The sequence below is a fragment of the Indicator indicator genome, chromosome 1, assembly GCF_027791375.1.
Source record: "Indicator indicator isolate 239-I01 chromosome 1, UM_Iind_1.1, whole genome shotgun sequence".
Lineage (NCBI taxonomy): Eukaryota > Metazoa > Chordata > Aves > Piciformes > Indicatoridae > Indicator > Indicator indicator.
This window is the reverse complement of record NC_072010.1, coordinates 22278169-22293134: the sequence shown is the minus strand read 5'-3', so window position 1 is coordinate 22293134 and position 14966 is coordinate 22278169. Positions and strand designations below refer to the sequence as shown.

Sequence of the window (14966 nt, the reverse complement as noted above, 5' to 3'; positions counted from 1 at the left end):
GCCTGTCTATGCCTGTATCCTTTGAGAGCATCCCCAACTGAGAGGCCGACTTGTCGCCTACCACCAATGCTGGGGCTCCCATATCAAAACACCTGGCTAGCCAAGACAGGACTGGCTCATTATCTCCTCTGATGTAATCCTTCCTCACATGTCTAATTTCCTGTCTGGGTGCATTAGCTGACTGTATGTCATCCTCATCATCATCATCATCATCATCCTGAGGTCGCTGTCCCCATAATCCTATTTTAATCCTCCGTTGAATTTCTTTGAGTTCAGAGGCACTACCAGCAGTTGCTAATCTACCAGGGTCTACATCCTGACCTACATCTCCATCATCCATGTGGGGTCTCAAGAGGTCTACCAGAGTTTTAAGGCTAACCCTCTCTTCCTCACCAGAAGGATCTTTCTTAACAGAGGGATCCTGAGTAGAAGGACCCTCATCTCCATCTGCACCATCTCCTGCAGCATCTGCATCTCCTTTACGCTTTCTGGTGATAGTGGCAACCAAATTTACTGGCTTGGTTTTCACATTCACAGCAGAGTTGGAAGAGCAAGTAGCCTTATGTCTTTCTTGATACAGTGCTATCAGTAGCCATATGATTATTCCAAGAAGCAACAAATTTAAGATTAAGGCTAGCACAAGATATCTAGGGTACCACTGGTTCCAAGGACCCTCTGTAGTTGTAAGAGGAGTAACAAACTCATATGTGTCTGCTAGCAGATCCATAGTTGAGTTACCATAGCTTCTTAGCCCAATAAGACCATAACAGAATTCACCAACATTCAGTAACTTGTTCTTAACCCAAAGAAATGACTTATATGCCACATATCTCACAATCTTGTCTATCATGCAGGAAACAGCCCATCTGTAAACAATCACACTGATAACAGAGGAAATAAAATTACTCAAAATCCAAAACAGCTTCATTTTGCTTCCTAATCTGAGCAGAAATAAATCACAAGCAATCGAGCCCCGAGTTGGAGCGCCAAAAATAAAAAGTGTGTCGGTGTGAGCTGAAATTCCCCCCCCACCGACAATAACCAGGCTAGCCCAGTCTGGAAGCAAATGAAAAGCTGTATTTACAAGCAGAGTCTAAAATCTACAATGAAATGCAATGAATATGTACAAATATACAAAATTCACAACATTCACAAATATATACAATCAACAGAAAAAGCACAATCGATCTCCCTTTGCTTCCCCCCAAGGGGACCCTCCCAAAGGGGCCTCCCTCTCCCAGGAGCTTCCCCCCCAGACCCCCCTGGACAGAGAAGCAGAGTTAGTTAAGCAGAAAGTTGTTAACTTAGCTGCCAAGGTCAGTGTGTTATCTTCAGCCAGAAGAGAAGAAGAAACAGCAGCCAGACAGCCCAGCAACTGCCCCCACTGCCGAACGCAGAATGTGCCGAGTGCCTACTTTGTTTTGGGTAATAGTTCTTAAACATTTCTATCTATCCAATGGAAGTGTTTAGAACAATCGTTATTTTGCTTTCTTACACCCAATAGTGACTTATTTACATTCTTTCACTTTCTCTGTTTTGAACTTTGCAAGGAAAAATTAAAAAGACAGTTTCAAACCATCACACTGAGAGAAACACAGATTCCATGAGCCTTAGCCTTCTAAGGTTTCTGTTCTATGTGGCATTAATTGTCAAAGTACAGCTGAGCTGTTTTAAGTGCAGATTATGTCCTTGATGTGAGAACAATATAACCATCCCCTTTATCACAGAATCAGAGAAACATTCAGGTTGGAAAAGACCCTCAGGATCACCAAGTCCAATTGATAACCCTACTCTACAAGGTTCACCCCTAAACCATATCCACAAGCACCACATCCAAACGACCTTTAAACACATCCAGGCTGGTGACTCAACCACCTCTCTGGGCAGCACATTCCAATGCCTGACCACTCTTTCTGTGGAAAAAAAATTTCCTAATGTCCAGTCTAAACCTACCCAGTTGCAACTTGAGGCTGTTCCCTCTTGTTCCATCACTAATTACCTCTCCACAACGTCCTTTCAGGTAGCTGTAAACAGCAATGACGTCTCCCCTCAGCCTTTTCTTTTTTAAACTCTAAACAGCCCCAGCTCCCTCAGTCACTCTTCATCAGATTTATTCTCCAGGCCTTTCCCCAGCTTCGTTGCCCTCCTCTGCACTCGCTCCAGCCCCTCCACATCTCTCTTGTATTGAGGTGCCCAAAACTGGACACAATACTCAAGGTGTGGCCTTGTGAGAGCTCAGTACAAGGGGACAATCACCTCCCTACTCCTGCTGGACGCAGCATTTGTTATGCAAGCCAGGATGCCACTGCCTTTCTTGGCCACCTGGACACACTGTTTGCTCATATTCAGTTGCTTGTCAATAAGAACCCCCAGGTCCCTTTCTGCCAGACAGCTTTCCAGCCACACTTCCCCAAGCCTGTAGCATTGCTGGGGTTGTTGTGACCCAAGTGCAGGACCTGGCATTTGGCCTTGCTGAAGCTCATCCCATTAACATTGATCCATCAATCCAATCTATCCAAGTCCCTCTGTAGAGACTCCCTACCCTGGTGCAGATCAACACTCCCACCTAACTCGTGTCATCTGCAAACTTACTGATGACACACTCTATGTCTTCATCAAGATCATCAAGAAAGTTGTTAAACAGAAGTTGTCCCAACACTGAGCACTGAGGAACACCACTTGTGACCAGAACATCCAAATTCTTACTATTCAGATGCTCTTGTTAGGAGCACTAAGATAGCTTTTTGAACACTTCGGGGCTTAATTCTGCAAGTGATGAGGTCGTGTGACCGTGTCCATCTTTTTTTCATTCTGTAGGTGATCGAAATATATAGCAGTGGTAACTTTAGTTGAAGGAACTTAATGATGTTTATTTGAAACAGAACCTCTTCAGAAGAGGTGGGAAGATGGGCTAGTTAGAGTGGAGGGTGACTTCTAATAATTGTTCTTTTTTAAAAAAGTTAAAACTGTAATGTTGAAAAAAAGAGTACTGTTCAAATACTAATATTTTAAAATTCTTACAGTTAAGAATAGCAATTTCTAAATGCTCAACACAGATGGAAAAAATCTGCTTGGCTTTCCAATAAAGCCTTTAATGGTTCCTCATCATCAGTAGTGCACACTGGACTGGCTAACCTGAGGGAAGTTCTTTAAGGCAGTATTAACGCTAATAATAGAAGAATTCCTTTTGCCAACTTCTGGTCTCAGGACTGATCTCTTCTTAATCAAGTGTAAGACATCCCATTCTTCTTCTCTGTCTCCTTCGCACCCTTACACTTCTGTGTGGGGCAAATTGTATGTCTGAATAACACTGATCACGTGACTCCTTAATTCCAGCTGTCCTAGCTGAAGAGTGCAGCAATTTTCTAAAACTGATTTTTTTTCTGAGTCATGTTTAATCCCTAGGCTAAGATGATTTCCACCAGAGTTCTTAGTGTTATTAACTCAAGTTTGATAATTCCAAAAGTGTTTTGCAATGGGATATTTTTAAGAACTGTCCACACACCTGAACCATAGTACATCCCTGAAGGCATGAAGTGTGCAGTGCACTGAAGATGCAAGTGGTTTTTTATTTTGGATTTTTTCCACCCTAGAAAACATCTTGGAAGTTTTCCATACATGGTCTGTGATCCCTTTAAAAGTAAAAATGTTACACTTCAACTTCTAAATTACTAAATAGATGTGCTATAGTGACCTATCTTTTTTACATGTACACTTACATGGAAGGGAGGAATCCTTGCCCAGTCCTCTCAAAGGTACTAGCAGAAGCTTTTAATTTATTTTTGTAAGTTTTTGGATTTGCTCAACAGTATTAAGTCTCAAAAACAGTTCTTTTGCTCATCTGAATTTTATTCTTTTTGTTCTCCATTTGTGCTGCCCTTAGGAGCTATGTGTTTCTCATCTTGATAATGAGAGAACAACTTTCCAACTTTATTTTTATTCCAAATTAAAAAGGGAACATAAACCTCACATGTTTTAACTTTTAATGCTTTCAATCAAGAAACTGCAGCCAAGTGTCTGATGTAAAAGTACTTTCATAGCTAGGAGTTACAAAAGGCAGAGAACATTCTCATCGGTGGCATTAAGTATTTCTTGATATAGGGAAGAAACGCTAGCAAACAAAAGTTAAGGTTGCAGATTGCTATTTCCTAAACCTTTTAATAACATTGTTGATTTTCAGGGGAGCTGTGGGTTTCCTCTTTCATCATTTTTCAGGATTTGTGATGGAATTTATTCTCCACTTCCAGGATTTTCTGTTTTTCGCTTAGTTATTCTTACAGTTTTGTAAGAAATGCCTATGCACTATTCTGCCTCTGTCAGACTAAGTCCCAAGCTGTCATTTACAAAAAAAAATGCTATGTATAGCTCATTTAAGAGTATGAATCTAGCCAGATAGAGGCTTCTAGATGTTTGTGCTGTTTATTAGGGGCATTATGATATGCAAATACAGAACTTTTTAGCTGAAGGGAATCATAGAGGAAGAACAGAGGTGACAGTGTGGCCAGCAGGTTGAGGAAGGTAATTCTGCTGCTCTGCTCCACTCTGATGAGGCCTCACCTGGAGTACTATGTCCAGCTCTGGAGTCCGTAGCACAGGCACATGCATCTGTTGGAGCAGGTCCAGAGGAGGGCCACAAAAATGATCCAAGGGCTGGAACACCTCTCCTGTGAAGAAAGATTGAGAGTTGGGTTTGTTAAATCTGGAAAAGAGAAGGCTCTGAGGTGATCATATTTTGGCCTCTCAGTACTTACAGAGGACCTATTAGAAAAATAGGGACGGTCTTTTGAGCAGGTCTGGTTGTGACACGATAAAGAGGAAGGGTTTTAACCTAAAAGAGGGGAGATTAATATTAGATATAAGGAAGACATTTTTTACAGTGAGGTGGTGAAACACTGAAACAGATTACCCAGAGAGGTGGTGGTTGCCCTGTCCATGGAAACGTTGAAAGTCAGGTTGAACAGAGTTCTGAGCAGTTTGGTCTAGTTGAGAGTGTTCCTGCTCACTGCAGGGAAGTTGGACTAGCTGACCTTTAAAAGAGCCTTCCAAAGCATTCTGTGATTACACAGAAGAACCCCAGTGATTGTATTCTTTTGAAAAAAGTGAGGTGTTGAAGGAACTTGGCATTAGTATTGTTGAGTTGAAATCACAGCATAATGACAATTGGCATTATGTCAGGCCACACATACACACTTCCTTCTTCCTGAACAAAATCAGAAACAGACATCTAGGAAACCTCTAAAATAGAAAAGCCACTTGTGACAATATTTAAAAGGCTGTTGCAAGGTGAAAAATGCATTATGTGACTAGAAAACAGTACTGAAAGAGAGAAGTAAATTGATATAACTTGCTTTAACTTTATCTGTTATGGCAGATAAGCAGCAAAGATGAAGACTTCTTAGATCTTTCAGTTGATGTGGAGCAGAATACTTCAATCACTCATTGTTTAAGGTAGGTGCAAAAATCTGATTTTTGGGTTCTTTTTGGTTTGTCTTTCAGGAAGCAAAACTACAAATTTAAAGGACTCAGTAAATTCTAGCTTATACACACTTAAGAGTATACAATTTTGTTTATACGGTATGTGTTAATATGTGTATTTCAGGTAAGAAGCTAATATTTCTTTTTTTTTTTTTTCTTTTTTTTTTCCCATTCAGGGGTTTCAGCAATACAGAAACTCTGTGCAGTGAATACAAATACTACTGTGAAGAATGTCGCAGTAAACAAGAAGCACATAAAAGGTACATCAGACTCTGAGGGAAAAAATAACCTCTGCATTTCATGAAAATACTCTGTATTTCCTTGTATATGTCTTTGAGGCAGAAGGAGAATGTTCTTTTCCCCTTAATATTTCTCATTCTTCTTCTACGTAAGAGTAACTTGGTTTCATTCCTCTTGCTTGGATTCAATGAGCCTATTTCCCTGAGCGAAGAGAATCCATGTAAAGCATTTTGGGACTCCTTTGATCATTATTTATTTTACAAATGAGGAAAAGAATAGTCTTCAGTCCAAAATTAAGTTAAAAAGACAAGTTAAAACAAGCTGCCAGAGGCTAATCAATGGATATGGGTAGTAATGAAAAACTGACTGGTTTCATGTGACATTCCAAATTTGGTTTTATCTTGATAATAATTTTTTTTTCCAATTGCTGTCAGAATTTGATAGATTATTTTTTTTTTATGATTCAGTCAGAATGAGGCTTGTAGCTTTCTTTGGTAACCAGCTTTCTGATTTCTTAAAGGTGTGTAGTTAATAGTGCTAAACTTTTGCTTGACAGTGCTTCTGAAAAGCATCAGAAGCTCTGTAGAAGCCTGAAATTCATTATGTTTAAAAACAGTGCTGGTTTGCCCAATGATTTTTCTAGTCTTGTTTACACCTCTGAAAAACCTCAGATTTTGTGTACCATGTGGTATTTATTATCTGAGAAAGTATTTGTAGGAAGTGGTAGGGACACTGACATGCTCTACTGGTTGTACCACTGATTCTGTTTATGTGGTTTACCATAGATTCAGCACATGGCTTTTGGCGTATCTCATTTGCAAAGCCTGTCTTCACATCTTGCTTAAGCTTACTAATTGGTGCGTATTAGAGAGTTGCAAGGCCAGGTCTGTCCTGTTGTTTTGTGTTGCATTAGCTCTTTTCCTGTGTGGGAGGTAATGTGATCCCTGGCCAATATAAGCTATGTTGACTTAAACCTGTACTAGAGGCACTACCATATTAGAAAAATACACCTTTTATTGTTTATATTTTACTTTTCATGTGGAACTTCAGTTCAGTTTCACTAGTCAATAATTTTCTTCTATCTCTATAACATGTAGTTTATCTGTGATAGTGGCTGCTGAACTTGTGAAGGTAGTGTAGTGAATTTTTTCATCACTGAAACAGCTCCTATTATCAAACACATTGCATTATAAGAAGAGAATTTCATTTTGAAAGAAAGCAGAAATTATATCCATATCTCAGTAATATAGTAAAAATTTAACTCTCCCTAAAAATAGTTCCTTCTGTCATCTTTCTGCTCTTCTACAGTTTTTTTCATTTCCTGGTTCCCTTGTAGGCCAGGAAGAAAACTTGAGCCTAATAGGGTTTCCTACAGGTTATTATCAGGCTAAGTTTAATGGGAAAAAGGAAAGGAAGGTGAGTTTTTGAAGGCTTTTGTCCCCAGCTCCCCATCTTTTGGAAAAGGATTGTCTTCTACAAACATATTTCCTGACTTTTTGAAAATACTGTCTCAGTAGATGCGTCTGAAACCTGGGCTGTATTGTTGAGACTTTTCAGCTACCTTTTAAGGCTGAAGGCAGTTTGAAAAATTCAGCATAGTGCTGACCTAAGGTAATTACATGTGCCAAGAAGCAGAGTGTTCTAGTTTGGTTGCTCTGTTAGTACAAGTGAATTTACGGACCAGAGAGTGTAAGTCTGTGTTTCGTGCCAGACCAGCTATGGTTGGCTGACCAGGATTTGTAGGCAGTCGTGCAAGATCTGAATACCTCAGACTAGGGAAAACAGCCAGTGAGCCCTCAGTAAAACTAGATTATCATTTTCTGGCTTTGACTGCCATACTATGCTAAAGCACAGCATTATCTTGTTTGGGTAGCATGAGGTAAGGTGAATAACAGTAGGCTATTTGTACCCCTTGGCAATGTTAAATGAATGGCTTAATATGAAAACATGGACTAATACATATGTAACAAGGTGAAGTTTGTTTGTCTTGGCTGGTATGCTGAGAAATTCAGTTGGAATAGGATCTCTGGAACAACTTTGTTGCTATACCTCCACTGTATACCAAGTAGGATTAGTTTTTGTTTTTCAAGAACTCAGAAAAGCTGTATGTAGGTATGTTTAAAACTTGAATTCTGTGCATGCAGTCATTATGTCTAAATTATGATGGGGATTCATCATGGCTGTTCTTGTTAATGCTTGCAAATTTTTTTTTTAAGACTTCAGTAAGAGGTTTCCAGTTTGTTGGTATCTGCTGAACATTTTGGATGAATATGGGAAATACTGTTGTTTTTTTTTTTATTTATTTTTTTCAGGATGAAAGTAAAAAAGCTGCCTATGATTCTAGCTCTCCATTTGAAGAGATTTAAATACATGGATCAGCTGCATCGATACACAAAACTCTCTTATAGAGTAGTTTTTCCTTTAGAGCTTCGTTTATTTAACACCTCAGGAGATGCAACCAATCCTGACAGAATGTATGACCTTGTGGCTGTGGTAGTTCATTGTGGAAGGTAATAACATTTACACAAAGGATTTTTTTTATAGTTATAGACCCACAGAATCAGCTAGGTGTAAAAAGGCCTTTAAGGCCATCGAGTCCAACCGTTATCTAACTCTACCAAGTCCTTCTTTTAGGACATTCATTCATCTTTTAAACACCTCCAGAAATGGCTATTCAACCACCTCCCTGGGGAGCCTATTCCAGAGTTTTGATAACCCTTTCAGTGAAGACATTTTTTATAATATCCAATCTAAACCTCTCCTAGTTCAACTTGAGGCCATTTCCTTTCATCCTATGAACTTGTTACTAGCAAGAAGAGACCAATACTCACCTTGCTACAACCTCCATTCATGTAGTTGTACAGAGTGAGAAGCAGGGAATGAGAAGGTCTCCCCTCAGCCTCCTTTTCTTCAGTCTGCCCAAATTCAGTTCCTCAGCTGCTCCTCCTAAAACTGTTCTACAGACCCTTCATCAGCTTTGTTGCCCTTCTCTGGATATGCTCCAGCAACTCATTGTCTTTCTTGAAGTGAGGGTGGTGGCAGCTGCTTTAATTACTGTTAAGTATTGCTTTTCTACAAGAAAAAAAAAATCTTTAATGAAACACGTTTCTATATACCTGTGTGTTACTTTCTGTATTCTAATTTTATTTTACAGTGGCCCTAACAGAGGACATTATATTGCAATAGTGAAGAGTCATGATTTTTGGTTGCTTTTTGATGATGATATTGTTGAGGTAAGTTCTGTGTAACCCTGGACTTTTCTCTCATACCAGCCAGAACACACAAGCTATTTGATTATGTAAAGTGCAAGGACCAGTATGCTGATGAAAAGAGGATGCAACCCCAGTCTAAATGAGCAATAACTGTGAGTGCAGAGCTGCATTTTATGCTTTGACTGTACAACAGTTTGAATTACTTTTTAGTTTTTATACTTCTTGAAAGAAGTTTCTTTGCTTTGGACACTGTCTTTCAACTTTGTTTAGTACACTATTCCTGTACTCAGAGGACGTGGCAAATGAAGATAATAGATAATTGGCTTTACTGCAGTACTTTTCTGAAGGCACTTTTTTAGGAGCAAGCCATTTGCTCGTATTTCCTAGGAGCATGTTATTTAATAGAATGAATCAGTCTGGTAGGCTGTTGTATCTAGTATCCTGGATTGTTTCAGACAAAGTGTAACAAATACAAAATAGGAAGAAACTTAAGATTTTTGAAATTTCACCCTAAAATTTAAAAGTTAATCCGTGAAACAAGCTTTTGCCTCTGGTTTTGACTTTGTGATAGTTTCAGGCTATGCCTAGAAAATTTTCCACATCACCTTTGTTTTATCAGTTACCTTTTATTCTTTATTGAGAGAAAGAGCAGAAACTTCTGATGTCTGTACATTATACCATCTCAGCTTTTTATGCTTGTTCTGTCATCTTCCTTTTTTTCCCCTATGGCTGCTTAGCATGAACAGAAGTATGATTGCTGTCCAAGTCTTTTTCCTGACTTTATTTGATTTTATTAAATGCATAAAATGAATAGTTTACCTTTTTCTTAAAATAAACAAGAACCACATAATTGAAAAAAAGTAGTGAGATTGATACTGGACTTAGATTGTTAATTGGCAGACAGAGTCAAGGCTGTTGAAGAGTTCTTAACTCCAAGCCAGATTCTGGATGGTTTTTCACACAGGAAATGGCAAATGTGGAAATATAGAGAGCTGTTAGGAAAATAAAAGGATTATCTCTGTGTCTTACCAAGATACACTGTAAATTGAGATGTCTCGATAGGGTCGAAAGTTCACTTTCCTCCAAGGAAAACAGAGGGCTTTAGTAGATCTCATATCATTTCACAAACATCAGGGACAATCTTTCCAGTTCCAAAGCAGAAATACCTGGCAGTAATGTTTGTTGGTTTTTTTTTTTTTTTTTGCCTTTTTTTTTCCCTCGTAGCCTTTCTAAAGAGGAAGGAAGGAATCTTTTTGTTCTTAAATCTAAAGCATCTTACTGACTTTTAGGCCTGTGGTTCATCAAATTGGAATGGCTCCCTCCCTCCTGAAAGAAGTTTTATCAGAATAACAGAAATGAGATTCAATTTGGTAGATTTTATTTAAGGAATTTTTATTTTTTTTGTCTTTTTGTTCTTTGTAGCCTAATTGCTTTTGATTTAAAGTATGGCAAGAGAGCTTTCTTTCAGTTTCACTTTCTTTTGTAGCCAAAAATTATGACAATGGAAATCAGATAATACTCTTACCACCTTCTCAACTGAAGGTCTGCATTTTCCCCCCAAAATCTTGGTTATAAGAGGCTTTCCAAGCTAACAGCATCACAAGCAAGTATTCTGTGTGAAACACAGAAAAAGTTAGCCTTCATTCTCTGCCTTCTGTATTCTCCTCTGTACTTGATTAGCTTACACTGCTTAGATTTAGAAATTAATATTTGTTACTTACATTATTCATATTAAGTGTTCATAAGATACTATTGTCTTTCTGTGTGAAATTTGAGCAAGCAATGCACATAATTATGATTGCACTCAATAGCAGGGTCATGCAATACTTAAAATTTGTATTTATAGCCACCACCCTCTGTGCAGTTGATAAGAGAGGAGAAACATAGTAAGTTTAAGAATCATCTGGATTTTATTACTTTATGTAACGTTATAAAAGTCATTTTTGCAATAGTTTTTAGAGTGAAATTTAATGTCACGTATATGCAAGGTTTGCTTACTTTAAATTTTTGGGTTTTTATGTACAGAAAATTGATGCACAAGCTATTGAAGAATTCTACGGGTTGACGTCAGACATCTCAAAGAACTCTGAATCTGGCTACATCCTCTTCTATCAGTCTCGGGATTGAGGGGGGAACTGTTAGTGAAGAGAGAATTTTATGCCCCACGTCTTCTCTAACTTGGACTGAAACAAGAACTGAACAAAAGGAAAGCAGGGAGGTCCCGGGGCAGTAGCACAGTTTGCACACAACTAAGCAAAGAGTTTGGATTCTTAAAACCTTTGTATCATTTTAATTTTATTTGCTCAGGTTTCATGCTGAAAACGCATCTCTACTCCATCCCATAAGCAAAAAGAGAGATACCAGCCACTCTTCCAGGAGTTTTCTGTTAGGTAATGCTATCTCTGTGGTCCTAATTCAAAGCCCATTAAGGTCACTGGAGAACCTTTTATGGACTTCAGTGGCATTTCAGTCAGGTTCTAACTGCACTGCCAGATTGGTGCAACAGGAGCATTAGAAATCTGTATTTTATACAGACTTTATGTATAAAAGGTAAAGGACTCTTTGTGAACTTAGTTTCCTGTGCATGAATTTAAAAGAATGAGATTGGGAGGTTTAACATGTATGCAAGAAGATCTGGGCTCAACAAAATTGCCTTCTTGATGGTAGTAGTTTAACTGAAGATATAAACTGGTGTCAGGGAGGCAGGTATGTTTTGCTTCTCTGAAGAAGCTTATGTTATTTATAATGTACGATCGGGAACAATCAGTCAAGATTATGGCTTTTAATCTCCGTATGGGGAAAGATTTGGTTTGTACTAGTTTATTTTTATTTATAAATTATTGTAACCTGTGTATTGTCCTTTATTCTAACAAGTATTGGAAATTTTATGTATTAATTTGAATTAAACCAAAATATGTTTCAAAGTTAAAGAAGAACCAATATAAATTCTAAAAACAATGCTTACCATATCTGTGAAAAATGGATAATACAGAAGAGAGATTTCCTTCTGGAGGAACTGGTATCTAAGTGAGGTACTATATTGAATTAAATTAGAATATCCTCTTTTCATTAATGAGTGGGGAAAAAGTTATCAAAATATTACATAGAAGACTGTAAGAATGCATATGATAAGAAAATGATGATGCAGTCGTGGCATACTGGTCTACAGTTCTTTAACAATTTGTTAATGACTCATACATGAAGCAAATTAGAATTATTTGGATCAAAGTAAACCATTTTGAGAAACATTTTTCCCTCCTGTAAAAATGGATCTACTTCTGCTCCTGATGACATGGGTGATTATCACAAAAACCACTCAAGGTTTAAATTATATCTTAGTAATAAGAAGAAATAGGCTTGGAATTCCATGAGACTGAAGGATACCACATTCCTTTAAAAGTAATAATACTTAGGATGTGTACAGTGAGAATTTCTGAAACCAGGCAGTTTACCATGCTGTAGGATTATGAAACAGCAGTAAGAATTAAACCGTGAGAAGACACCTGCTCTGTAAGAAATGTGAACTGTTGTGATTTGACATTCTTCCATTTACCAGTACATAGTCTGACAGTAGCTGAATGTAACTTCTGGAAAGGCATGGGATATGCATTCCAGATTATGGCAATCAGGTCTTGGATGTCCATGTCGCTCCCTCTTCGGCTAGTGGTTTTTACATTACAGTAATTTTCTAAGGTTATTTTCTTGATACTGTTGCAACTTTTAAAAAGAATGTCTCCTGTCTGCTGCTATAACTGACTATTTACTTACCTGTATCTTTTAGCTCAGGAAATGACTTCACCTATTCACTCAGCTGAGCAAATCTTTAACAGGGTCACTAAATAAATTGGGCTATTTAGCAACTGTCGTACTGTAACAAATCGCTTTTTTAAAATGCAAAGTTTCTAAAGCCTTGGTTTGGCTAGAATTCTTTTATAGAAAATTATGTATAAGGATTAAACTACCAGCATTGTAAAGAAAGCATAAATATCGTGGGAGATGCAGAAAATATGATTGGATTTTTCTTGAAGAATTCAAATAATTTTAAAACCTTTTTTCAGCTTTCAGTGGGAAAAAGGTTAAGAGATAATCAGTTGGATAATGGTGCATGTTAGAGGGATGAAGTCCTTTGCATTCTAAAGGTACAGTATTGTAAAAGAACTGTCACATTACATTTTTGCTAATTGAAACTAGGTGGGGTTTTTTTTGTTTGGTTTCTTTTTTTTGGTGTAGTTAAAAGCTGAGGCTAGTTGCTAAATATTTTATACCCTAATAAAATGAAAAACATTTTTGTTGTTTCACTGGTTATACTCCTGCTGCGTATTTTTATAAGATACCAACTTTTATTTGTATAGAATTTTTCAGATACTTATATATTTCATTTTTATTTTAGTGCAGCTGAAATAATTGTAAATTCTTAATTAAACTGATGTCAGAAATTACAACTTAAAAAGGAGGCAGGGAAGTATGAAATGGATATATAAAATATTATAGATTTTTTTTTCTTGGCTGTAATGGAGTGGGGAGTGTGAGAAACTTTGTCAGTTGTTGTAAATGGTGGAAATTATTTGCTGTGTAAATGTCAGTTGGGACTACAGTCCCTTATTTTGTATATTGGAGAAAAAAGACTTCTATTAAATAAAGTACGTTCTTTAAAGGTAAGTACTGTATCCTTTGTGGAGCGTGGGTGGTCAGCCAGCTGCCTTTCAAACCTAAAAAGTATGTGGAATTTGCTATATTTAGCTAACTGCTCTGAGCCATGGAGGGAGGAGCGTGCTTAAATACACTGCATTAAGTTCTTTACTGTGAGGGTGGTGGAACATGGAGCGGGTTGCCCAGAGAGGAGGTGGAGGCCTCATCCTTGGAAACATCCAAAGTCAGGTTTGATGGGTTTCTGAGCAGCCTAATCTAGTTGGGGATGTCCCTGCTTACTGCAGGGAGGTTGGACTAGATGTCCTCTAGAGGTTCCTTCCAACCCAGTGCATTCTGTGATTCTATGAATATGTATCTTTCAGGATACATTCATATGAAAATAGTTTGGTGGCAGCTGTGCTTTTTCTCTAGAATTAGTTTTTAAGTAAGTCATTGGTTTATGAGGTAGAGGAGAAGGCTGTGGTTGAAACACTGTTCTTTTGTCCATTTCGTCAAACAAATCTCTGCCTTGCTATAGAATATTCATCCAAGTCACCTAAGTTATTTGTTGGATCACCACCTTCTGGGAGGGAAAATGGAAAACAAAATAGGAGTGTGTATAGCACTAACATATGTAGGAGAGGCTGGCCAAAGAATGGGAGTCCAGCATCGGAAGAAAAAAATGCAGTGGTTACAATACCTATGTATGGTTTGATATCAAGTCATTCTTCACTTGGAGTATGTGTTGCTGTTGGTAATCAATACATGAATTTGTGGTGTTACATACAGTTCATACCCTGCCATGTTTGTCGTTGTGACAACCACAAAGCCTTTCATCACGTGGGTGACTTGTAGGTGTTCAGGAGCTTGCACAAATGGTTACATTGGATTGTGTTTTCAGAAGTTAGTCCTAAATCAGATGGAATATCTTTAGGTGACAGTTGGGTGTTAGCACATATGGATTCGATAGACCTTTAAATCTTTTGCCATGCCCTTTGACCTCTGCACGGGACTGGCAGGTATGACCACATCCTTCTGGAGCAGCAGCTTGAAGCCACGTGGAACATCCTGGCTTTTTCCCTCCGTCTCTTTCTTGGCGTTTCCACAAGCACTATTACATATGCATTATTTGGATCATACACAGGTGTAAGTCCGTATTGCTTGGTTACTGCTTTTGTGGTGATGTTTGTAAAATTCAAAACCTGAAGTACCTGAGGCCTCTTAAGTTGCTTTCATGATTCCCATATTAAAGGAACTATCGTGTGCTATTCAGTCCAGTCTCTCAGCTGTATGTTTAAGATGCTCATGTGCAGTTATTAAGTTCATCCTTGTAACTAAAAAAAAAAAAGCATTTGATAATGTAAAATATTAAGTCTTCATTTACCAACTTAGTTACGTTTTTCATACCTC

General features: G+C 38.0%; 1 protein-coding gene across 1 annotated transcript in view; it reads left to right on the top strand.

Moving 5' to 3' along the window:
* The window catches only part of USP12 (ubiquitin specific peptidase 12), a 39999-nt gene extending 28945 nt beyond the window's left edge, over positions 1 to 11054 (top strand). The window contains exons 6-10 of the mRNA XM_054390920.1: positions 5372 to 5448; positions 5652 to 5735; positions 8028 to 8225; positions 8870 to 8948; positions 10953 to 11054. Of these exons, the coding sequence (XP_054246895.1) occupies positions 5372 to 5448; positions 5652 to 5735; positions 8028 to 8225; positions 8870 to 8948; positions 10953 to 11054 (540 nt within the window). The remainder of the gene's footprint in view (positions 1 to 5371; positions 5449 to 5651; positions 5736 to 8027; positions 8226 to 8869; positions 8949 to 10952) is intronic.
* Positions 11055 to 14966: the final 3912 nt, after the last annotated feature.